General features: G+C 44.3%; 1 protein-coding gene across 7 annotated transcripts in view; it reads left to right on the plus strand.

The window, feature by feature from the left end:
- RFFL (ring finger and FYVE like domain containing E3 ubiquitin protein ligase) overlaps positions 1 to 26,644 on the plus strand; it is an 80,303-nt gene that overhangs the window by 45,593 nt on the left and 8,066 nt on the right. The window contains exons 1-4 of one of the 7 annotated variants that reach the window (XM_019027636.4): positions 1,383 to 1,526; positions 17,205 to 17,392; positions 21,990 to 22,400; positions 26,168 to 26,251. In XM_019027636.4, coding sequence (XP_018883181.1) covers positions 17,213 to 17,392; positions 21,990 to 22,400; positions 26,168 to 26,251 — 675 coding nt within the window. In that variant the 5' untranslated portion in view covers positions 1,383 to 1,526; positions 17,205 to 17,212. Of the gene's footprint in view, positions 1 to 1,382; positions 1,527 to 9,411; positions 9,533 to 17,204; positions 17,393 to 21,989; positions 22,401 to 26,167; positions 26,252 to 26,644 lie in introns of those variants that run through there. The other 6 variants (XM_055388489.2, XM_019027635.4, XM_055388491.2 and 3 more) reach the window with 6 other exon arrangements.

Below are 26,644 nucleotides of genomic sequence, written 5' to 3' on the forward strand. Positions count from 1 at the left end.
CTAACTTGGCACATTTTAGGTGTTTTGTAATGTTTTTACTTTGTAATCTTCTGAGAAAGGACTTCAGGAACCCCAAGTTCTGAATAACTCCCCCAATTTTCCCCTTGTCTGCCATCTGAAATAATAGCACAGATTATGTCATGTCTAAAGGTTTGATCCTTTACATTAAAGTATAACTTGGGGACTGGAGGAGAGAAGAGGCTCTAGTCCTTGTGTCTTTGATGTTACTGACATCTCTGTGTGAAAGGAGGCTCTGGAAGCTGGTTTGGAGAGAGGCAAACATTTAATCCTCATGAGCACATGCCTTATTATAATGACGGCTATTTACTGAATGTCTAACACTGCCCTCTGCTCTTGATGTAAGATTGAAAAGTCCAGTGAAGTTATGATCCCCCTTTATACTTAGCACCACCTCTATGTCCAGCCTGTGAGGTGTAGGGAATTTATTCCTGTTACTCTGAAGCTCCTAGTGGCAGCTTACTCAAGCTCATTCATGTATTCAGTGTTAGAGCCAGGATTTAAGGTCAGGTCTGACTGATTTTAAAGCCAAAGTAAAACATACTTGGGAACAGCTTTTTTTTTCCCCCACCTTTCTCTCCAACTGTTCTGTCTTCTTAAACTTTAGTCCTAAAATAAAATTCTTACCTAGGAAATATGCATTTATCCATTACCCATATCCAAAGGACTGCCTTGGAGGATAGAAAATGTCTATTAGTATTAAAAGCTTTGGAAATGTTTTCCTTCCCTGAGTTCTGGCCTGTGAAATATTCCTTGTTTATGTCCAGCCCATGCACCACTTCAGCAGGGCTCTTTATCCTAATTCAGGCCTTCGATTCTAGAGTTCTACCATATACATGTCTTCTCTGTGACTTAGGTATTCTGAATTCTTTTTTCTTTTCCTTTTTTTTTTTTTTTTTTTTGAGATGGAGTCTCATTCTGTCGCCAGGCTGGAGTGCAGTGATGTGATCTCACCTCACTGCAACCTCTGCCTCCTGGGTTCAAGCAATTATCCTGCCTTAGCCTCCTGAGTAGCTGGGACAACAGGTGCATGCCACTACACCCAGCTAATTTTTTGTATTTTTAGTAGAGATGGGGTTTCACCATGTTGGCCAGGCTGGTCTCGAACTCCTGGGCTCAGGTGATCCGCCTGCCTTGGCCTCCCAAAGTGCTGGGATTACAGGTGTGAGCCACTGTGCCCGGCCACCGAATTATTTATTCTAAAATAAATATCTCAGAAATAGTATCACAGAGAACATGCTTCATTGTCCCACCCCCAGCATATGAGACCAGTTGGTAGTATGGTTTACTCAGCAGGTTGCTTACTTACAAATGCAACAGTTGTCCTATTTTATGCTCATTGTGTTGTCATCAGCATTTTAAATCTTTACAAGTAAGGGTGGGTACCTCAGGCAGGTTTGCTGGAAAATTCCAGTAAACAGTTTCAAAGGAGTTCAAGTTGCTTGCCAGACTAACTTATTTTTAAAAGTAAGCAGCCTTCCAAGTTAAGAGATGATTTTAAATTTCAGGTGAGTTCTCAGGACATTGTGATTTTTTAATTATGCTGTTGGTATAAATCAGCTGTGTCAGGGCCTGTCCCACCAAGAGCCTTGGGTGGTAAGAAACCCAAGCTTTGGGTGACCAGAGAGAGGAGAGAGACCTTGGGCTTTCCAGCCAGTAATGCCTATGAAACATGTAGGTCATTGGCATTTTATTTTATTTATTTTTTTGAGATGGAGTCTCGCTCTGTGGCCCAGGCTGGAGTGCAGTGGTGTGATCTTGGCTCACTGCAACCTCTGCCTCCCGGGTTCAAGCGATACTTCTCCCTTAGCCTCCTGAGTATCTGGGACTACAGGCGTGTGCCACCACACCACTAATTTTTGTGTTTTTAGTAGAGACGGGGTTTCACCATGTTGTCTAGGCTGGTCTTGAACTCCTGACCTCAACTGATCTGCCTGCCTTGGCCTCCCAGAGTGCTGGGATTGTAGGAGTGAGCCACCATGCCCAGCCATCATTTTAGAATTATAATTTTTAGCTGGATGCGGTAAAAAAAATCCTTTCTCAGCCTTCAGGTCTCATCTCAAGTATCACCGACGTGAGGAGTCCTCCCCCATTTACACACACCAGCTCGGTGTGAAGAACCGAAAGGTCACTACCTTTCGGTTCTTCACACACCAGCCCACTATGGCTTGAAGTTAACGAATGAGAAAAGTAGCACGGCATGAATTGGAGAAGTGGTCAGGGTCTTTAACCATGTAAGAAGTGATTATTTTTATTCTAAAATGCAATAGGAGTCCATTAAAGAACTTTTTTTTGAAGAGTTTTTAAACATTTTTATGTACAAAGAGTTAACATGATTTCTTTCATTGGGTGGATGCCTTGGATAATCCATCCAAGGAAGATCACTTCTAGGAACAAGCAACATTAAAGAGCTTTAAGTGTGTGTGTTGAGGGGAGGAGGGCAGTGGGTAATGCCTTGTGGAGAAATAGGTGGATAGAGGCAAGAATTAAAGCTAGGAAACCCGTTAGGAGGCTGTTCTTTTACCCAAGAAGCCATTCTAGACTCTGGAAATTCGGTAGAGCACAAAGTCCCTGCCCTCATGAGGTTTCTATTCTAGTTAGGGAAAGCAATTAATAAGTAAGCAAATAATATCAGCTAATGCCGAATGTTATGGTGAAATTAGAAAATGACATTAAAAGGCTGGGCGTGGTAGCTCACACCTGTAATCCCAGAGCTTTGGGAGCCTGAGGCAGGAGGATCCTTAGAGCCCAGGAGTTTGAGATTACAGTGAGCTATGATCAAGCCACTGCACTCCAGCTTGGAGAGAGACCCTGTCTCTCTCTCCCACACACACACACACACACACACACACACACACACACACAAAAAGAAAACGACATTAAAGCTGATGTTTGGATGACAAGAAGGAGCTAAGCATAGGAAGTTCTAGGGAGACCAATCCAGGCAGAAGGAATAAACAACAAATCTAAAGGGCCTAAGGAGGGAAATGTGATTAATACATGAAAGATGATGTTTTAACCCACCAGCAGGGGCAGGGGAGATGAAGGTAGGAATTTATGCATCTTTGATTTAAGATGCATATTTATTTTTTTTTTTTACTATTTTTTTTTTTGAGAGAGTCTCGCTCTGTCGCCCAGGCTGGAGTGCAGTGGCATGATCTCAGCTCACTGCAACCTCTGCCTTCCAGGTTCAAGTGATTCTCCTACCTCAGCCTCCCAAGTGGCTGGGACTACAGGTGCCTGCCACCATGCCTGGCTAATTTTTTATATTTTTAGTAGAGACGGGGTTTCACCATGTTGGCCAGGCTGGTCTTGAACTCCCGACCTCAAGTGATCTGCCCGCCTTGGCCTCCCAAAGTGCTGGGATTACAGGTGTGAGCCGCCACGCCCGGCCAAGAAAGGTATTTAAAGCAACCTGAGGTGTGGTTGGAGAGGGAGGCCTAAGACAGCCTGGACACTCACAACATTTAAGAACAGAGGGAGGGGTAAGAAGCAGCAAAAAGGCTTTGAGGTAGGAGGAAAGCCACGGGTGCAGAGTGCTAGAAGCTAAGAGATGTTTAGAGGGGGAGAGTCGCTTGTGTCCAGCATTGCTGAGAGATTAAGATGAGGATAGAGAAGTGTCAATTAGATCTGGCCACTTGGAATTCCTCGGTGACCTTGAAGAGATTAGGAATTGTGGTTGGCTCAAGCTAGATTGGAGAAGGTTTAAGAGTGAATTAGAGGTTAAGAAAGTGGAGTCGGCCAGGTGCGGTGGCTCATGCCTGTAATGCCAGCACTTTGGGAGGCCGAGGTGGGCAGATCACCTGTGGTTGGGCGTTTGAGACCAGTCTGACCAACATGGAGAAACCCTGTCTCTACTAAAAATACAAAATTAGCTGGGCATGGAGTTGTATGCCTGTAATCCCAGATACTCGGGAGGCTGAGGCAGGAGAATTGCTTGAACCCGGGAGGCAGAGGTTGCAGTGAGCTGAGATCATGCCATTGCGCTCCAGCCTGGGCAACGAGAGTGAAACTCTGTTTCAAAAAAAAAAAGTGGAGCCAAATATTTGGAGAAATTTGATTTAGAGGAGATCACAGAAAAAGAGCTTTACTGGGGAGGGGGAGAATGTGGGGTCAAAATGGGGTTTTATTTTTTATTTTTTGGTTATTTTTTACAAATTACAAATATTTGACTAGGTGCTTTAAAAAATCTGTCATTGGCTGGGAGCTGTGGCTCATGCCTATAAGCCCAGCACTTTGCGAGGCCGAGGTGGGCAGATCATGAGGTTAGGAGATCAAGACCATCCTGCCCAACATGGTGAAACGCCGTCTCTACTAAAAATACAAAAATTAGCTGGGTGTGATGGCGCGTGCCTGTAATCCCAGCTACTCGGGAGGCTGAGGCACGAGAATCACTTGAACCCAGCAGGCGGAGGTTGCAGTGAGCCGAGGTCGCGCCACTGCACTCCAGCCTGGCGACAGAGCGAGACTGCGTCTCAAAAAAAAGAAAAGAAAAGAAAAAAATCTGTCATATAGGCTGGGTGCAGGGGCCCACGTCTGTAATCCCAGCACTTTGGGAGGCTGAGGCGGGTGGATTGCTTGAGCCCAGGAGTTTGAGATCAGCCTGGGCAACTTGACGAAACCCCATCTAGACAAAAAAATACAAAAAATTAGGTGTGGTGGTGCGCGCCTGTAGTCCCAGCTACTCGGCATGCTGTGGCAGGAGGATCACGTAAGCCTGGGAGGTCCAGGTTACAGTGAGCCATGGTCGCAACACTGCACTCCAGCCTGAGCAACAGAGTGAGACACCCTGTCTCAAAACAAAACACAACACTCATATAAACTTTTAATTCAAATGTAACTAGAGAAGTATATAAATTATAAGTGTACAGTTCGATGAATTTTTACAAAGTCAACATATCTACGTAATCAGCATTCAGATTAAGAAACAATGTTACCAGAAGCCCCTTGGGCTGCCTTCCATCTGTAATCCTACCTCACAGGATGACCACTATCCTGATTTTGAACACCATAGTTTGCCTGTTTTTGAATTTTATGTAAAACGAATCATTTCCCATGTATTCATTTATGCTTCCTGCTTTTGCTCAACATAAGATTCATCTGTACTATTGCATGTATCAGTTGTTTGTTTTTTCTCATTGTTCTGTGAACATATCATAATTCTACCGTTGATGGACACTTCAATTGTTTCCAGCTTGAGGCTATTACAGTAGGGCTTCCATGGATATTCCTGTATACTGTTTGGGTGAATGTATTTCTGTTGGGTATATGCCTGGAAGCAGAATTGCAAAGCCATGGAAAGAGATGTGTGTGTGCGTGTATATGCACGCATGCGCACACACACACAAAATTTCCAAATTGGAGTAATTTACACTTCCACCAGCAATATTAGAGTTCCAGTTGCTCTTTTTTCCTTTTTTTTTTTTTGAGACAGTTTTGCTCTGTCATCCAGGCAGGAATGCAATGGTGCGATCTGGGTTCACTGCAACCTCTGCCTCCCAGGTTCAAGCAATTCTTCTGCCTCAGCCTCCTGAGTAGCTGGGATTATAGGCATGTGCCACCACGCCTGGCTAATTTTTTGTATTTTTAGTAGAGACGGGGTTTCACCATGTTGTCCAGGCTGGTCTCGAAGTTCTGACCTCAGGTGATCCGTCCGACTTAGCCTCCCGAAGTGCTGGGATTACAGGTGTGAGCCACCACACCTGTCTGCTCCAGTTGCTCTTTATCCTTATCAACATTTGCTAGTATCTCTTTTTCATTTTAGCTATTCCAGTGGTGGTAACACTTTGTGGTCGTAATTTGTACTTCCATTATGACAAAGAAGAGTTTTTAACACCTGGGAGATTCTGGAGCACACCTGTATGATGATAGGAAAGTTCCTGTAGAGATGGAAAGCAAAAGCTCAGAGGGGATGGGCCACAGGGTAGACAGATTGATTTTTTAAATTAAATCGGGACTACATCTCAAGAGGGTACGCTTCAGGGTCTAAGTGACCAAGGTTCAAAGCTTGGCTTTGCTATCCTCTAGCTGTGACCTTTAACAAGTTACTTAACTTCTCTGAACCTTTTTTTCTCACCTGAAAATGGGAAGAACTAATCTACCTTGCCAGAATTGTGAGGATCACATGAGATAACACTAGGTAAAAGTACCTATCTCAGTGCCTGGCAAATAAGCATTCTTCCAGCAGAGAGTGGCTGCTTTCTTCTTTACTTCTCAAAATATGTAATTACTTATCAATTATTTTAGAGAGGCTTAGCCTAAGCCCTATTGATAGACTTTTCACAGAATTTCCTTTCAAAACCATTGCAATTGTCTTTAATTGCTTTTTAATGATAATACACAAGATGAAGCTAAGCCCATTCTGTGCTAATGATTCATAATGTGGGATACTTTTCTTTATGCACTAACAACATAGATGCTTTTAACCATTCCAGAAATACGTTAGTGACAGTAGGTGTACCACCCTCAATAAACTGGACGTGATTCTGTAAGGCTTGCTTTCCAGCCCTTTTCTGATTTGCCATGTCAGAAAGGCATTTCTTTAAGGTTTGGGGGCATTTTATTTAGGTATTTTAAAAGGATTTTTGTAAACTTTTATACAATGGGTGCACCATAAGTGTGTTAATTCCAAGAGGTAGCTGTCTATGCTTTTGTGTAAAGCCTGTTGTTGCAGAACTACCTTGGTGCACAGAGCAGTTAATTAAAATCAGAATAGATTGGATGAGAACCTTGGGAATTTTTTTACTGCCTTAGTTTTTTGGTGGTTTTGGAGTTACATTGCAAACCAGCATGGCCCTTCTACTCCTCTCTCCCCTTCATGGGAAGACCCATGACAACCACTGGTCTGCTTTAAATCATTTGCCTTGGGCAGGTGAACAAGCGGAGAAGTGTTTTAAAACTACTTAGGAATCTAGGACTTAATAGGTAGAAATCACATTATCTACCCTCTTGCCTCTAACTATGACTGTACCAAGCCCACCTGGAATACGTAATTTATCTTATTCTGTTATTAACACTGTTATTTTCCTGTTCAGCAGGGCTAAGTCTCCCAAGAAATACTAGCATACTTATCAAGCTGACAGAATCCTACATGCTAGCTAGCCATTCTTGCCTCATATCACAAGGTTCTTCCACAGGGAATAGTAAATGTTTTTATTCACTACTGGCCCTACATCTCCCATTTTTCTCCCTTTTAGGGAAAGTGGAAGAGGAGACCCTAGTAGGCTTCAAGCAAGCTCTGTAGGACAGCAGTTAGACACTGTTTTTGAGGACTAAATGGCCAAGTCTGTCTTTTAAGAAGAGGGTGAGGGGAGTTTGGGAAGGAATGTTCAAGCCCTGAGTGAAGATCCAATAATTTTCTTTCAAGATCAGAAGGAGGTTTGTAGATAAGAGAGAAAAGTTTTTCATTTATCACCTTAGGGAGAATTCTTTCTACACCTCACAATTAGTTCCACTTTCAGTCCTTTAATAGCATTATCAAATGCCATGTATGTATACCTATTTAGGGATGAGGAATGAAAAAAATATTCCCAAGAGAAAAGTATTTTAGCTTATATAGCGTTGTTAGTTACAAACTCTTTCCTTCCGCCCTCTGAAATAACCCTGAACGTAGTTGTTATTTAGGGTTAGGGCTTTCCAGTTTGGCAGGAGAGTACTTCTAACTGACCACATTAGGACATGTTTCTTTTTTGGTATTTAAATATCTGTCAGAGTGGCCGGGCATGGTGGCTCATGCCTGTAATTCCAGCACTTTGGGAGGCTGAGGCAGGTGTATCACCTGAGGTCAGGAGTTCAAGACCAGCCTGGCCAACATGGTGAAACCCCATCTCTACTAAAAATACAAAATTAGCCAGGTGTAGTGATGCACACCTGTAGTCCCAGCTACGCAGGAGGCTGAGGCAGGAGAATCACTTGAACCCTGGAGGTGGAGGTTGCAGTGAGCTGAGATCTTGCCGTTGCACTCTAGCCTGGGTGACAAGAGTGAAACTCCATCTCAAAAAAGAAAAAAATCATATATATATACATATATATATGGAGTAAAATATATATATAGATATAAATATCTATAGATATAGATACAGATATAGGTATATAAGGAGTAAAAGCCTAGTCGGCTGACTTTGGCAAACCTGTTCTGTTAGACTGAGCAGGTCTAAGGTATGTCAACACTGGAGAATCTTGCCACTACCTGATCTTTCCTGTAATAACCCCCTTCCCCACATATGTATATTCCTAGCATAAGACTTCATTCTCCACCTAAACTTGGAGACTGTGGGGTAGCAGAATGGCAATTTTTTTTTTTTTTTGAGATGGAGTCTCGCTCTGTTGCCCAGGCTGGAGTGCAGTGGTGCAATTTTGGCTCACTGCAACCTCCGCCTCTTGGGTTCAAGTGATTCTCCTGCCTCAGCCTCCTGAGTAGCTGGGACTACAGGCATGTGCCACCACGCCCGGCTAATTTTTGTATTTTTAGTAGAGACGGGGTTTCACCATGTTAGCCAGGATTGGTCTCACTCTCCTGACCTTGTGATCCACCCACCTCAGCCTCACAAAGTGCTGGGATTACAGGCCTGAGCCACCACGCCCAGCCAGCCTCCTTTTTAAAAGTAGCCAGATAACTTGAATAGGCTGATAGCTCTTCTTTCAGAGATGTTCAGAAGAGGCACTTAAGGTTAGAACCAAAGTTAAGAGAATAAAAATAGTGTGGAGGAAGATGGGTTCTCTTGACTCCAGCTAAAGAAGAGTTTTCTTCTGTCTTGTATCAAGATGTTCAAGTTGAGCTATATGCCTTTCAAGGCTCCAAATCCCCTCGGGACAAAGACCTAGTCGAAATCACTTTTGGTGTTTCCAGTACCCACAATATAGCTGGTGCTTCGTAAGTACTTGTTAAAGTACATTGATTTTTGCCGGGCGTGGTGGCTCCCACTTGTAATCTTAGCACTTTGGGAGGCCAAGGCAGGTGGATCACCTGAGGTCAGGAGTTTGAGATGAGGCTGGCCAACATGGAGAAACCCCGTCTCTACTAAAAATACAAAAATAAGCTGGGTGTGGTAACTCCCTGTTGTCCCAGCTACTCGGGAGGCTGAGGCAGGAGAATCGCTTTAACATGGGAGGTGGCGGTTGCAGTGAGCCAAGATCGCGCCATTGCACTCCAGCCTGGGTGACAGAGTGAGACTCTGTCTCAAGGAAAAAAAAAAAAGTACGTGGATTTAAACAATATACAACTTTCCAGTTTTTCCTACTGATTGTGCCTTACCAGGTGGGTCTGCCTATTTTGTGCAAAGTCCTTTTAGGAAAAATTTACAACCTGTAGATTCCTTGTGTGGAACAAAAGTTTATTTTTTTCTTGTGGCTAAATCTATCTCCCCTTTCCTTTTTAATTTTTTTAATTTTTGAGACAGGAACTTGCTCTGTGGTGCCTAGACTAGAGTGTGCTGTGGCATGATCATAGCTCACTACATCCTCCTGGACTCAAGTGATCCTCTGTCCTCAGCCTCTCACATAGCTGGGACTACAGGTGCGTGCCACCATGCCCAGCTAATTATTATTATTATTATTTTATTATTTTATTATTTTATTTTTTATTTTTTTGAGACAGAGTCTCGCTCTGTCGCCCAGGCTGGAGTACAGTGGTGCGATCTCGGCTCACTGCAAGCTCCGCCTCCCGGGTTCACGCCATTCTCCTGCCTCAGCCTCCCGGGTAGCTGGGACTACAGGCGCCCGCCACCACGTCTGGCTAATTTTTTTGTATTTTCAGTAGAGACGGGGTTTCACTGTGTTAGCCAGGATGGTCTTGATCTCCTGACTTCGTGATCCACCCACCTCGGCCTCCCAGAGTGCTGGGATTACAGGCGTGAGCCACTGTGCCCAGCCTATTATTATTATTTTTTATAGAGATGGAGTCTCAGTGTGTTGCTCAGGTTGATCATGAATTCCTGGCCTCAAGCGATTCTCCTGCCTTGGCCTCCCAACATGCTGGGATTATAGATATAAGCCACTGTGCCCAGCCCCTTTCCTGTTTACTTTGTACTTTCACTTTTCTATTGCTAATACTATAAACTTATATTCGGTTACACCTGCCTTCACCTCTGCCCCACTGTCTGGTGAATGAGGTGACTTTTATCCTGCCCGGGAATAGACCTACCCCCTAATCTGATCACATGATCACTTCTTTTTCTTATTTATTTATTTATTTATTTATTTTTGAGACAGAGTTTCGCTCAAAATGCCCAGGCTGGAGTGCAGTGGTGTGATCTTGGCTCACTGCAACTTCCACCTCCCAGGTTCAAGTGATTCTCTTGTCTCAGCTTCCCCAGTAGCTTGGATTACAGGCGCATGCTACCATACCCGGGTAATTTTGTATTTTTAGTAGAGATGGGGTTTCACCATGCTGGCCAGGCTGGTCTTGAACTCCTGACCTCAGGTGATCTGCCCACCTCGGCCTCCCAAAGTGCTGGGATTACAGCCATGAGCCACCATGCCCAGCCATATCACTTCTTTTTCTACTCCATCCTTTACTCCTACTCCAATCATTTATTGTCAGCTTCACTTCCTCTACAGTCACTTAATCTTTTGGGGACTCCTCAGCAGTTTGTGAATATGTCTGCATTTATCCTGGTGACACTGGATCTTCTTTAGCAACTGCCTTCTCTCTTCCTTTCATTTTACAGTCAAGTTTCTTGAAGAATAATATATCCTTGGAATTGTGTGAATTCTTACTTCTCATTCACTTTCCAAGCTATTATTATCAGCTTCTTTCTTCCTAAACTGCTTGGGCAAAGAGCACACATGGACACTTCCCTAAACCTTAGTCCATTGGGCATTTTGCATTCTTCATTGTATTCTGTTCTCTGAGACATTTGACAGCGTTGATAATTTCTTCTTGAAACTAAAAACACTCTTCCAGTTCCCCCTGCTCTGAGCATTCTTTTTTCCTCTTTTCTGCTGTGGGCTTTCCCCTGCTTGCCCTATAGATGTGGTTTTCCCATGCCTTCTTCTCTTCTGATCCAGACCATCTAATCAGCCTCCGGCCCCACTCTGGCTTTACGTACTTCCAGTGGGCCATGTGTTCCCAAACCTTTATCTTCAGCCCAAACGTGTACCCGTGTATACATCAGCATGTCCCATGAGTACAAAACTCAACTCATCATCTTAACCCGTCCCTCTTCTCCACACACAGATACATGCCTCCTCCTGAGGGCTTCATTTCAGTAAGTAATTCCACCATCTATTCTGTTGTGTAATTCAGAGACCCTAGACTTTGTCCTAGACTCTCTTTTCTCTCCCCCTTCTCTCGTCTGCTAGTTCATTCTGCTCATTCTATCAGATCTGTACCTTTTTAAAATTTCCATATTTACCCATCTTGCCTCTCTACTGCAGCAACTTCCTGCTTCCAGCTGGCCCCTTGCTGATCTGTCCCACACACTGCTTATAAGTGTGCACTCTAATATGCAAATGAGACAACACAATGCCCTAATCGTGTCCCATTATGTATAGGATCCAGTCCAGGTTCCTTACCAGGGAATAAAAGGTTTTTCTTGGCTCTTTGTTTACTACTTGTACCCTCATCTACCCCCTGCCTTGCTCCCTGACCCAACCAAGCATTTTGTAGTTTCTTTTTCTTTTTTTTTTTTTTTTTTTTTTTGAGACGGAGTCTCGCTCTGTCGCCCAGGCTGGAGTGCAGTGGCGCGATCTTGGCTCTCTACAAGCTCCGCCTCCTGGGTTCACGCCATTCTCCTTCCTCAGCCTCCCGAGCAGCTGGGACTACAGGCGTCCGCCATCACGCCTGGCTAATTTTTTGTATTTTTAGTAGAGACGGGGTTTCACCCTGTTAGCCAGGATGGTCTCGGTCTTCTGACCTCGTGATCCTCCTGCCTTGGCCTGCCAAAGTGCTGGGATTACAGGCGTGAGCCACCGCGCCCAGCTGCATTTTGTAGTTTCTTTAATGCCATGGTGCATATTACTTGTTTTCTGTTGAAAATTCCTTATCTTCTTGACTTTCTGGTAAAGTCCCAGTTACTCCCACATCATGATAGGATGTGCGGCACCTCATTTGAAAAGTCTTCTCTGGTCACCCCTCTTCCCCTGTAGAGCTGATCATTTCCCTCTGTGTAGCCTCCCAATAATACATGGTGCAAACCTCCGTTAAAGCACTGATCACCCTGAAATTTCAATTTTTGGTTTACATTTCTAGTACCCTGACTAGACCATGAACTCCTTGAGGGTAGGTACTTAACCTTCCTTACCTAGCACTGGAAACAGCAAGGCACTGGTTTCAGTAAAAGTTGCATGCATCATGAATGAGTAGAGAGTTTAACAGAAGTTAGTGAATTGGCCGGGTGTGGTGGCTCACGCCTGTAATCCCAGCAATTTGGGAGGCCGTGGCAGGCGGATCACCTGAGGTCAGGAGTTTGAGACCAGCCTGGCCAACATGGTGAAACCCCATCTCTACTAAAAATACAAAAATTAGCCAGGCATGGTAGCAGGCGCCTGTAATCCCAGCTACTCGGGAGGCTGAGGCAGGAGAATCACTTGAACCTGGGAGGCAGAGGTTGCAGTGAGCTGAGATCATGCCACTGCCTCCAGCCTGGGCGACAGAGGGAGACTCCATCCCAAAAAAAAGTTAGTGAATTGCTTACAACCTTGTCCTCTTTGCAGGGGACAAGCCCAGAAAGCCAGATGGTAATTGTTGTGAAATCTGTAGGTTTATTAGGTTTATTTTGTACCTTTGCCTTCCCAGAAAAATTGTAGTTAAAAGCATTGTTATAATGTGGATAACAACAACTAATGTTTATATAGTGCTTTATAGCATACAGACTGTCCAGAGGAGAAAAATGAAGTACAGAAAGTCTATTACTTGTTAGAGGGAGGTAACACAGCCCTTAAGTAGTAGAGCAGGACTTAGGACTGAGGCCTTCTTATTCCAGATTCTATATTCTTTTTATTATTACATACTGTCTCAGATTTGTCTGTCAACGTGTGATTTAAAGAATTACAAAATTTGGCTGGGCATGGTGGCTCACACCTGTAATGCCAGCACTTTCGTAGGCCGAGGCAGGTGGATCATTTGAGGTCAGGAGTTTGAGACCAGCCTGGGCAATATGACAAAACCCAGTCTCTACTAAAAATACAAAAATTGGCTGGGCATGGTGGCTCACGCCTGTAATCCCAGCACTTTGGGAGGCTGAGGTGGGCAGATCATGAGGTCAGGAGATTGAGACCATCCTGGCTAATACGGTGAAAACCCGTCTCTACTAAAAATACAAAACACACACACAAAAAATGCTCACCATCCCTGGCCATCAGAGAAATGCAAATCAAAACCACAATGAGATACCATCTCACACAAGTTAGAATGGCAATCATTAAAAAGTCAGGAAACAGCAGGCGCTGGAGAGGATGTGGAGAAATAGGAACACTTTTACACTGTTGGTGGGACTGTAAACTAGTTCAACCATTGTGGAAGTCAGTGTGGCAATTCCTCAGGGATCTAGAACTAGAAATACCATTTGACCCAGCCATCCCATTACTGGGTATATACCCAAAGGACTATAAATCATGCTGCTATAAAGACACATGCACACGTATGTTTATTGCGGCACTATTCACAATAGCAAAGACTTCAACCAACCCAGATGTCCAACAATGATAGACTGGATTAAGAAAATGTGGCACATATACACCATGGAATACTATGCAGCCATAAAAAATGATGAGTTCATGTCCTTTGTAGGGACATGGATGAAATTGGAAATCATCATTCTCAGTAAACTATCGCAAGGACAAAAAACCAAACACTGCATGTTCTCACTCATAGGTGGGAATTGAACAATGAGAACACATAGACACAGGAAGGGGAACATCATACTCTGGGGACTGTTGTGGGGTGGGGGGAGGGGGGAGGGATAGCATTAGGAGATATACCTAATGCTAAATGACGAGTTAATGGCTGCAGCCCACCAGCATGGCACATATATACATATGTAACTAATCTGCACACTGTGCACATGTACCCTAAAACTTAAAGTATAATAATAAAAAAAATACAAAATAAAAATACAAAAAATTAGCCAGGTGTGGTGGGCGCCTGTAGTCCCAGCTACTTGGGAGGCTGAGGCAGGAGAATGGTGTGAACCCGGGAGGCGGAGCTTGCAGTGAGCTGAGATCATGCCACTGCACTCCAGCCTGGGCGACAGGGCAAGACTCCATCTCAAAAAAAAAAAAAAAGAAAGCAAAAATTAGCTGGGCATGATGACAGCTGCCTGTAATCCCAGCTACTCAGGAAGCTGAGGCAGGAGAATCACTTAAACCTGGGAGGCGGCAGTTTCAGTGAGCCGAGATCATGCTACTCCACTCCAGCCTGGGTGACAGAGTGAGACCCCTGTCTCAAAAAAAAAAAAAAAAAAAAATTACAAAATATTTCAGAGGGCTATTCCTCCTCTGTTGTCCCCATTTCTCTTGGCAGCAAAGAACTCATTTACTTTATCATACACACACTCTGTGAAGAACTCTTTACTTCATTATTCCATGTGAACTGTTAATTGCAAGTAAAGGCAGATTACTTGCAATTCTTATTCTAGGAACTTAAGTTCTTGGGAACTAAGTTCCTCTCCTGGGAACTTAGAACCCTCAGACAGGTTATATTGAGTCAGAGAGAAATGTTTCTGATGTGCTGAAGATTGAACAAATGTGTGATTAGTTAAGACTTAGATATTATATATGATTAATTCATTTGCTAGTTCTTGTTGAGCTACCTGTTTAACTGGGCGCTGTTAGACTATCACAATCCCTGTTGTCTTGGGGGTTACAGGCAAGTTGGGGAGACAGGTGTTAATCAGAGACCCCTGCAAGGGAGCGAATTATATCACAGGTGCAGGGGAGGCAGTGTTGGAAAGCTAAAAAGGACCTAGAGAAGTGAAGAGGCCTGAGGTTATGAGCTATTTGACCCAGGAAGTTACTTCCCCTTGCTGGTTCTCATTCTTTTTTCCTCGATAAAATGACCCAGGTTGAATCAGTTGGCTTCTTAGTTCCTTCCAGCTTATGAAAGTGCCCTTGTTAAAACAATGAGTCAGGAGACAGCAGAGCATTCTATTGTGTGAACTGATTATCAAATAATAATTCTAAATGTTTCATTTATTGTCTCTGTAAGCAAAGAGTTCAGGCTCAAAGTGTCTACATGGGCTGCTTTAGTCTACTGAGAAAAACATACTCATATCTCACATCAATGCTTGGCATTTGAGTGGGCCCTCTTACAATTGTTAGGTTATTCTGACATTTGAGGGATTGGATCCAGAGCCTCTTTGTTTTGTGATCGTAAAAATCATCAGCCCTTTGTCCTCAGTACCTGCATTTGATATGTACTATGGGAGTAATAAACCAACACTTTTTTTTTTTTTTGAGACAAGGTCTCACTTTGTCACCCAGGCTGGAGTGTAGTGGTGCAGTGGCACGATCTTGGCTCACTGCCATCTCCACCTCTCAGGCTTAAGTGATCCTCTCACCTCAGCCTCCTGAGTTGCTGGATTACAGGTGTGTGCCACCACACCTGGCTGATTTTTGTATTTTTTTGTAGAGATGGGATTTTGCCATGTTGGCCAGACTGGTCTTGAACTCCTGAGCTCAAGCAATCTTCCCACCTTGGCTTCCCAAAGTGCTGGGATTATAGGCGTGAGCCACCACACCTGGCCAACGCTTCTTTTTTTTTTTTTTTTTTTTTTGAGATGGAGTTTTGCTCTTGTCACCCAGGCTGGAGTGCAATGGCACGATCTCCCGTCACTGCAACCTCTGCCTCCTGAGTTCAAGCAATTCTCCAGCCTCAGCCTCCCAAGTAGCTGGGATTACAGGTGCCTGCCACCCCGCCCAGCTAATTTTTGTATTTTTAGTAGAGACAGGGTTTCATCATGTTGGCCAGGCTGCTGTTGAACTCCTGACCTCAGGTGATCCACCCGCCTTGGCCTCCCAAAGTGCTGGGATTACAGGAGTGAACCACCGCACCTGGCCCGACACTTTTTTTTTTTTTTTTTTTTTTTGAGACGGAGTTTCACTCTTGTTGTCCAGGCTAGAGTGCAGTGGCACGATCTGGGGTCACCACAACCTCTACTTCCCGGATTCAAGCCATTCTTCTGCCTCAGCCTTCTGAGTAGCTGGGATTTCAGGCATGTGCCACCACACCCGGCTAATTTTGTATTTTTAGTAGAGATGGAGTTTCTCCATGTTGGTCAGGCTGGTCTCGAACTCCCGACCTCCGGTGATCCACTCGCCTCAGTCTCCCAAAGTGCTGGGATTACAGGCGTGAGCCACTGCGCCTGGCTCCAAACACTTCTTAATAAACCTACAGAGGCTCTGATTCAGTAAGGAAGCAAATATTTGTTGAGCTTCTACATGGACAACAGTGCTAGGGAACAGTACTGTACATAATGAATAAATATCCCCTGACCTGGAGGAATTTATGGCTTAGCAGTAGAAAATAAAGAGCAAGATATACCTGTGCAAGAAAGTATAATAGGTGCTGTGATAGAAGTTTATCTAGGATTGGGGGTACAAATGTAAGAGTAGTTTTACTGGCTGGCAGGAGGGGAAATCAGTGAATGGACAACATAGTATAGGGAAAAGGATGTTAGGTTTGGAGTCAGAAGACCTGGGTTTGTAGAATCTCAACTCTGTATATTAGCTCTCTGTATATTGGCTGTATATTTGATTTCTTTGAGTCTGGGTTGCATCATTTATATAAAGCAATGAACAATAGTCTTCCCCAGCTCAGCGCCATGGCTCACGCCTTAATCCCAGCACTTTGGGAGGCCGAAGTGGGCCGATCACAAGGTCAGGAGTTCGAGACTAGCCTGGCCAATGTGGTGAAATCCCGTCTCTACTAAAAATACAAAAAAGCTGGGCGTGGTGGCGGGCACCTGTAATCCCAGCTACTTGGGAGGCTGAGGCTGGAGAATCGCTTGAACCCAGGAGGCGGAGGTTGTGATGAGCTGAGATCACGCCACTGCACTCCAGCCTGGGCAACAAGAGCAAAACTCCATCTCAAAAAGAAGAAAAAAAAAATCTGTTTGAAAACACATCCTCCCCTCTACCTTGGTGGCATGCGTGCATTGCGTGTCACTGCTCACCTGTGCTCTCGGACATCGAAAGGACAGTAGAGGTGTGTCTTAACTGACTTTTTCCCCTTTCCTCCCTTGCACCAGATTTTATCATGTGGGCAACCTGCTGCAACTGGTTCTGCCTGGATGGACAGCCTGAGGAGGTCCCACCACCCCAGGGAGCCAGGATGCAGGCCTATTCCAACCCTGGGTACAGCTCCTTCCCTTCCCCAACAGGCTTGGAACCAAGCTGTAAGTCCTGTGGGGCTCACTTTGCAAACACGGCCAGGAAGGTGAGTGCTGACTTCTTGGCCTGCTCTGCCACTGCAGCCTATGGACCATGGGCAAGCGCCGCTGACCCCTCTGAATGCCTGCAACCTTGCCTTTCCCTGTGTGATGCTGGTGACCCAGATCTGTCCCTTTCACAAAAATGTTCAAGAAGAACTAACTGAGTAAAAGCAAAAGTAAAGCATGTCAGCATAGATTTGGAGTCAGTAGACCTAAATTCAGTTATCAGCGTTGCTACCTACTAGCTATATGATCTAACCTCTCTTGAGATTCAGTTTCCCTGTTATAAAATGGGGATGATTGTAGTCCTCATCTTTCAGGTTTGTGGGAATAAAGTGAGACAAGAAAGCCATGAAAGGTGCCTAGCACAATGCTTAGAATGTCGTAGGCACTAGATGTTATTTCCTTCATTAGCCACCATCACAAAAGGCCTGATTGCAGATTAACTTGTTCTTTTTATCAAAAACAATGTTAAGGATGCCTCAGGTACATGAAGACCATAACAAAGACTGGAGCTTATTTACTGTAGCAGATTTCATTTGAAATGCTTGGGAGCCATGCTTCCCAAATGAATGAGCTGGAAATAAAATTACTGGCTAGATAATGGTGTCTAGGTGTGCACCCTCCCTCTTCCAGAGGCAGTGAGTTATCTGTGATCAAGCATGACTAGGGCAGAAGGTAAACCCTCACCTGGATAAAGAACTCCTGCATTCTGCATTTTTCTGCAGAATGAGAGGTTTGCAGCTCAGAGTAAGTGATAGGATATGATGTTAAAATGGTGATCATGGGAAATTTGAGAGGAAATCATACTTTTAAACCATCTGCTATGTGCAAAGGACTGTTTAAGGAATTTAAATATTTTTATTTCATTTAATCCTCACAATAGCTATGATATAGGTTTTAGAATCTCCCAAATCCCATTTTACATATGAGAAACTAGGGCTTAGGGTTTAAAATTTAAGAAGAACATTGAATGTGTTAAATTCCTGACAAATAGCATGAGAGATATTAAAATACTCATTCTTTTCCCTTGACTTCAGTAGTGCTCAAGATCACATAGTTATTAAATCACAGAGCCGGGATTCAAACCCAGGTCCTTGATTCCAAAGCCCCTCCCAGAAGACATTCAGCATGTCGAGTAGAAGATGACAGTTACAGGCCTGGGTGCCTAGAAAAGCATGGCAATGATTAAAATAAGGTGCTTTTTTTCTTATTTATTGGAAAATGAATTACTGAATATCTACTGTGTATCAGGAATTGCCTGGGCTAGGGAGGCAGAGATGAAGAAGGCCATTGCTGCTTAACAGGGAGCTTGCAGTCGGACAGGGAGGTGAGGACAGTGCACACCATATGATGTGACAAAAGAAAAGTGTGTGTAACAAGAGCTTCTGGAGGGGAAGAAAAATTCCAGTTTGGATGGTAAAAGATGGTTATTGGTACAATATTTTCTTGCTACAATATTTTCTTGCTACAAAAGTATGAGTTAATTTTGTGCAATTTACAGTGAATTTTGTGAATATTAAGGGTGTTTTCATCTATGAGAATTTTTCATTTGTAATTTCATGCTTAAGTGGATCAGCATTCTTATCTTAAGGGTTTGGCATTTAACAGCCAGGGGCTTTCAAAATGTCTTTTTCTAGAAGTGCTTGAATTGAAATGATTCCATGGATCCTACTATCTTTTTCTTTTCCTTATTCTTCATTATGGTCAGTATTTTCTGAATGCTTATTGGGTGCAAAGCACAGATAACATTCAGGACTTTATAGACAGAATATAAGTAAGATGTGGCCCTTGCATTCCGAGTTTTCAGTCCTAAAGAGAAATGGCAGGCTGTACTTTTGCCACAAGCCAAATACCCCATCTCTATTGGTAATACCTCCCTGTGGTTTAGCAGTGACCCTGACAGTTTTGGAGGGAGTCTGGCACCCAGCCTCTTTAGTTGGACCAGTTGGAGGACGAGGTTATGCTTGGAGCCATGGAAGTGATATTCAGATCTCAGAGTGTTAAGAGAGGACTGGGTCTTCGGTGCTGGTAAGGGGAAAGAAAAAGGTAACCGTGTTACCTTTTCTGGAGCATCCACCTTGTGCTAAGGTTTTATATACATTCTCTCATGTAATACTTCCCATATTCCAGGGAATAGGGTGGGAGGGAGTAGGAGCAAGGGAAGGGCAGTTGGCAAACGGGAGCCAGCAGAACCCTGCACACGGCATCCCTGAAGGGTGGTGTCGGCCTGAGGCGCCACAGCCAGTTCTGTGATGCTGGATATCTCAGTACACTCTGGGCATTTCTGCAGGCATGTTGGTTGCCTTCACTAATTCATCTTTCATGCTACCTGGTTACTCAGTTGTTTTGAACCATTCGGCAGAATTTATACATAAGCGTGTCCTTTGCTCATTCTGCCTGCATTTGTTGACAGCCCTTTTTTCCTTTCTTCTTGTTCTCTTCTGCCACTGCAAACTGGGGTTTTAGCCTCAAGCCCTATCCTGTTCCTGTAGGGTGTGTTTCAGATGGCAGCTTATTTCAGAGTTCCCTGTGAGCCAGCGGGTGCATAGAAGCTAGGTTGTTGTCTGCATTCTGATCTTGCGTCCAACAAGCCACACACATTTGAAGAAAGAATAGAGAGTTGTTTGGATCTGGCTGATTGAGCAACGCAGGCTTTATAATTGTGTCAAGCTAGGTCTTGTCAAACTTCATCGACTTAAGTAATATTCCATGTCAGGCCCACAGGTTTATGGCATTGAAGCCTCTTTGTTTCAGTCTCAGTCATCCTAAACAGACTTCATTTCCCAATAGAAAAGCTTTAGATGTGAATGAACCCCAAATACCTGAAAACATCCATTTTCTGCCTGCATGGCTACTGGTCCCAGAACCATTACAATGCTAGTGCAGCCATGCATCCTTTTAAGTCCATCTCTGAACAGTATCGTTTGGTTATAACTGTATGGAGAATTAGGGAGCTTGATATATGTCCCTTTGCAATGCCTTCTAAGTCTTAATAGCCAAAACTGGGTGGTAAATATTATTTCCTTTTCCCTTTACTATGTGAATGATACTTAGACAAAACTTATATAACTATCTTAACTATGCAGACATTTACTTCAGCCCAGAGTGTCTGTGATCTTGACTATGAGAATCTTGTCTCTTGAGCTTTCTTTTTTAGCTTGAACAGCTTTCTATATTTCGAAAAGATGGACCAGAAATATTTAAGTTACTACTTAAGTCAACACAGGATGAAAAGTTTTTAACTTCTTTAAAGGATTAGTGAGGGTGCCCTCCAGGCCAATCCCAGTGTGCTCAGGAATTACCTCTCTTGTTGGGGGTGTGACATGCTCTTGGCCAGAACAGAGCTCAGCCGGATGTCACTGTGCTCGCTCAGCCTGTGGGGTGAGAGGCCGAGGATTGCTTCCTGTGGGCTGAGTAAGCCTTCCTGTGTTGTCAGCGACTGCCAGACTAGCTGCTGCCAGGCAGTACCAGCTTGCCCATCAGGCGCTCTTGTTGCCTAACTGAGACACTCTGTGCTTTCAGGAACGAGAGTACCCTGATGTCCAGACAGCCTCCCGTTGCTGTCTAAATATTTGTCTTGGATATGCTTGTAAGCACCACTGGGTTCCTAGCACTCTGAGTGGGCCTTCCTGGAGTAGGGAGCCTGTGTCGATGGAGCAGTGGGTGGGGAATTTGGAGATGGGAAGCCAGGCCCTTGACTCAGAACTGCTCTGTGCTTGAATGGAACTGAGCTGTGTGCAGTATGGCCTGGTGGAAAGAATGTGATCATGGGCAGTAGCCTCCGACAGACCTTGAGTGTGAATACCCGCTCTCCTGTTTATTGCCTGACCTTGAATACAACAGTTGATCTCCCTAAGCCTCGGTTGCTTTGTCTGTGAGTCAGGGAAGAACACTAATACCTACTTTGCAATGTCGCTTTGAGAATTAAATGACAAGCTAGCATATAGAAGCACCTCAATAAATTAATATTAATTGTAACAACCACCACCACCATAACCTTCATGCAGAAATAATTACAGTTTAGGATTTGAATCCTGGCTGTCACCGTTAGGTAATATTTCCTAGCTATAATAAAACAGCTTACACTTGTTGAGGACTCATTTTGTGTTAGATATGCTAAATGGGTTCTCTCTTAATCTTCACAACAACCCCATGAGGTAGATACTGTTATCACCCCCATTTTACAGATGTGGAAACTGAGCACCAGAGAGGCTAAATTACACACCCACGGTGACACTGCAAGAAATAAGGGAGGGAGGCTTAATAAAAATGCAGAGCTTTTTGATTCTAAAGCTGGTAGTCTTGATTAATACCTCAGGTGCTTCAGGAGTAAATAAAGTAAGCCTCAAATTAAATAATAAATGTGAAGTGTCCTGTACATGGATATACACAATACACACTGGAGGTCTTCCACCCCTGAGTGGCTTTTAATCTAAAATCTGAAAGTGGCTTGCACCCTTAGATATGTGAGAGAGCTTAGTAAAAGTAAGAGTGACTGGAGGAAATCCTGCTGGGCTTGGCAGCTCTGAAGCTCCCATCACACTCTCTGTCTTGTTCTCTCAATCTGACATGGTTTCCTGTGTCTTTTGCTCTAAGCAGCAGACCTGCTTGGACTGTAAGAAAAATTTTTGCATGACCTGTTCGAGCCAAGTAGGGAATGGGCCCCGCCTCTGCCTTCTCTGCCAACGGTTTCGAGCTACAGCCTTTCAGCGAGAGGAGCTCATGAAGATGAAGGTGAAGGACTTGAGGGACTATCTCAGCCTCCATGACATCTCTACCGAAATGTGCCGGGAGAAAGAAGAGCTGGTGCTCTTGGTCCTTGGCCAGCAGCCTGTAATCTCCCAGGAGGACAGGACTCGTGCCTCCACCTTGTCCCCAGACTTTCCTGAGCAGCAGGCCTTCCTGACCCAGCCTCACTCCAGCATGGTTCCACCTACCTCACCCAACCTCCCCTCTTCATCTGCACAAGCCACCTCTGTTCCCCCAGCCCAGGTTCAGGAGAATCAGCAGGTAAGGGCCCATTTGTAGTCTCTGCCAGTCTGTGCCAGTTTGAGGGCTCATTTTCATTTTCCTCTCCTGCCTTTGTTGTGAGAATGGGGTATAAGGCTAAGTGTCTTGATTATGTGAAGCCTTTCTGACTACTGGTGCACCAAGTGTTTTCTGGGTATCAGACTCATGTTTTGGCTTTCTTCAGAGGTGATATGCACAGTACCAATTTTTTTTGTTTGTTTTTTGTTTTTAATACACACATATCCTAGTTAGACATTTTTTAAAGTTCATCATTCCAGAAATATTTTGAGAAAAGTAACCATTAAGCCATCAAATTTAGTTCTGTTCCAATTTGTCTTTCAACTTAACTCCTTTGTTGGCAGTCTTCATTGGCTGGATTGGAAACTTAGTTCCTTAGTAACCATCACAAGGAATATAGGAAAGCAAAGGGCTATATGGAGGCAAGGGAGGGTGGGGAAACAGACAAAGACACTGCTTCTCTTACCAGTCACTGGCTGGAAGCAGGAGTAGTTGGCACGCTGTACTTGCATGCTGCTGCTTCATTATCCTGGGGGGCTTGGAAGTGGTAAGCTAAGAGCAGCACATCAACTGAATCATGACCCAGCCCTGGGGAGTATAGAAATGAGTAATAAACTGTCTCTGTCCTCAAAAAGCCCCCAGAAGAGGGAAGGTAGACAGGTAGACCAACTAACTACTGGATTAGAGTGAGGCCAGTGGACATAACTGTTGTATAAGAAGTGATGATGTTGCATAAGTGCCTTAAGTGACTCTGTTATTTATAGCAGCGGCCCCTAACCTTTTTGGCACCAAGGACTGGTTTTGTGGAAGACAATTTTTCCACAGACTGGGGTGCGTTGGTTTCGGGATGAAACTATTCCACCCAGATCATCAGGCATTAGTTAGATTTTCATAAGGAGCATGCATCCTAGATCCCTCGCATGCGCAGTTCACAACAGAGTTCACATTCCTATGAGAATCTAATGCCACCGCTGATCTGACAGGAGGCAAAGCTCAGGCAGTAATGCTCACTTGCCAGCCACTCACCTCCTGCTGTGCATCCGGGTTCCCAACAAGCCATGGACCAGTACCAGTCTGTGGCCCAGGGGTTGGGGACCCTTGATCTATAGGGCTTGGGCAATATGGGGGAATTAGGAACTACAAGATCCAATTTCCACATCCACTTTTGTCGCTGACTTCTTGGTCCCCTTGGGCAAATGTTGAGCCTACAACAATGAAATGAGGTTAGTAATCACAGACCACTTTTGATCTTGCCAGGATGTTGAGAGACCTGAATGTGTGACACCATGTCTAAAAGAGCTCTGAGTTACTTAGAGCTGGTATAGTGCTAGTGCTGTTGGTTCCCACACATGATGTGGATGGCTGCTGCCACTTGTTTATGATCACCTCCTTTGCCAGGACTGGGCCCCCTGATTCAGCTCTTGACAACCACTGAGGCATAAAGGCCAATGTGATAGCATAATTTAACTGCAGTAAAATCATTTAACTCCCTTTTTGGCCCGAACATATTTTTCTCCGCAGCTGGACTTTAACTCTTTCCTAAGCTCTGACTCTTGGTCTGCTAGACAGATTTAAAGTCCTGCTATACATTCTTCCCTTTGCTTCTGTTTTTTTTTTTTTTTCACTCTATGTATAAGGAGCCAGGAGAAGAACTTGAGGAATTCTTTTTCTGTAAAGAACCTTGGCTGGGCGTGGTGGTTCATGCCTGGTAATCCCAGCACTTTGGGAGGCTGAGGCAGGCGGATCATTTGAGCCCAGGCATTTGAGACTAGCCTGGCAACATGGCAAAACCCTGTCTCTACAAAAAATACAAAAATTAGCTGGGCGTGGTGGTGGGCACCTGTAGCTACTCAAGAGGCTGAGGTGGGAGGATCATTTAAGCCTGGGAGGTCGAGGCTACAGTGAACCATGATCATGCCACCACACTCCAGCCTGGGCAACAGAGTGAGATCCTGTCTCAGAAAACAAAAACAAAAAACCAACCAAACTTTTCAGGTAGATTTTTCAATGAAAGATGATAAGCTTCCTGTCATTAACCAGACATTTCCAGATTGCACCTAAAGGTCACCCTACATACAAGATCTAAGTGGGTACTTTTCCTCTGGGATTTTCAAGAGACCTTAATGTCTGCTTACATCCCCTGTTCTGGTGAGAGCTGCACTTTGCAAGCAGGAAAAACAGGCATGGAAGAATTAAGTAACTTACGCAGTACTGTCTGACAAGTTCATAAGTGAGTTGCACCTAGAATGTAAATTTCCTTATAATACTTGCTCAACCAGAGTTCTCTCTTTCACCTTTAGTGCCCTAGCAATCAATAGTTGCTAGGCAAGGAAGTATATACAATAAGCACAACTGTGGACAGGTACTAGTTTTGGGTTTTTATTTAGCCAGTGGGCAAACTGGAAAGACAAGAGCATGCTTTGCAGCATGAGGTCGTTTCTCTTTCTAGGAAACAGGACATCTGAAAGATATGTACTTAGGAACAGGTTAGGCTCTGAAGGATTCCAGGGTAATTCCAAGGTGACACTACCTGAGAGACCAGTGAGGATCTAGAGTAAGCTAAGAGAAAACGTTGTTGATGAAGACATTGATTTGGATCCATCCCCATACATGTGTACTATGCATTTGATCTTGCCTTCATTTGGCATTTTGTTATTTCTACTTTTCATTTCCATTGCAGTTGGTTGCCTCTTCTTGATTAGCTCCATATTATGAATCCTAATGTGGGGTGAGTGGCTGGGGTCGGGGGGTGTCTTTGGTTTCCCAGATTGTCCCTTCACTGGCATCCCCAGAATCTGGTGGAAAAGGCCTGTGAGCTCAGACACGTCTTTGCTCTGAGCTCACAGCAGGCCCTTTGCCTGCAGGGAGCAGTGGGCGAAGAGGATCTACTTAAGCGGTTTGTGGCTTAAATGGTGATAGAATTAGGAGGCTAACAGTTCTGCCTACTCTTTGGCCAAACCTCCTAAAGGAGTACTCAGGAGGAACCTTTTGAGAAGTGAGAATTCTAAGCATAATGAAATTCCGTAAGCACAGGCAGTGTTTTATATAGTGTTAGGCTAATAGATTCTTAGATACATTAAAATACTCTTTGACTAGGTCTGGACATAGCACTTAATAATAGTGTGCTCAACATGGGGAGCACATTTCCAGAATGTGAGAGTAGTTACTAGGCAGAAAAGAAAGAGACTAGGGTGGTGATGGTCTGGAAACTTTGTCCCATCAGTGTCAGATAAGGAAGCCAGGGAGATTTAGTGTGAAGGAGGGGAAAACATGGTATAAACAGTTTGGGAAAAACAAAAAACAAACAAACAAAAACCCCAGTAGACTATGGTCTGAGGAGCAGAACCAGGGATAGGGATGGCAATTTTGGATCAGTGTCAAGAAAAACCTTGATGCCAGATAGAGAGCAGTCCAGCAGTGGAATGGACACAATGACCTTCCCTTCACCTGTGGTGCTCAAGCTGAGATTAAATTGATGGTGAGTTGTGGCTACTGCCATCCTGGTGTGTGCAGAATTAATGCAGTTTTGTTCTAGAGGGCAGCTTTGTCTATTGAAATGTATTTTTGTTGTTTCTCTGCTTGACAAAGTTGGTATGAGAGAGCAGGCTTTTGTAATGATGCTGTAAGAGGCTCCGGATTTTGGGCGTGATGGGAGTACATTCTGGACATTGTGTGAGTTGAAAAGAGGCCCATGCTATGCAGATCTCTGGGACATCTCTAGATGTGATGTTACTTTTCTCTTCCCACAGGCCAATGGCCATGTGTCTCAGGATCAAGAGGAACCCGTCTACCTGGAGAGCGTGGCCAGAGTACCTGCTGAGGATGAGACCCAGGTGGGGCCTCTGCTTGGGTCTGTGTCTTCACCTTTCCTCTTTCACTGGTGTTCTTCGGAACCTCTTAGCAGACTCGAGTGGAGAGAGAATAAATGTGTGATGATAGTGCTTCCGAAATTTTATTTTTGGGGTAGGGTTTAGTGTTAGTGTTCCAGGTTAACTTGTGAAGCGGTCAGTGTGTTTATAAGGAGTTGTGAGGTCACAGTGGAGACTGAGAAGCCTCATGGCCCATTGTATTTCCAGTCTCTTGACTTTCTAAGAGCTGCCGGAGGGCAGGCTTGTGGTCCTGCTGTGAAAATCTTGTTCTTTTCTTGCTTCTAGCACACTGTAGCCATTGTCAAGGGAAGGAGGTCAGACGATTAGCCAGGCAGGGCCAGTCCAGAGCACAGACCA

This window comes from Gorilla gorilla, chromosome 4, assembly GCF_029281585.2.
Source record: "Gorilla gorilla gorilla isolate KB3781 chromosome 4, NHGRI_mGorGor1-v2.1_pri, whole genome shotgun sequence".
Classification (NCBI taxonomy): Eukaryota; Metazoa; Chordata; class Mammalia; order Primates; family Hominidae; genus Gorilla; species Gorilla gorilla.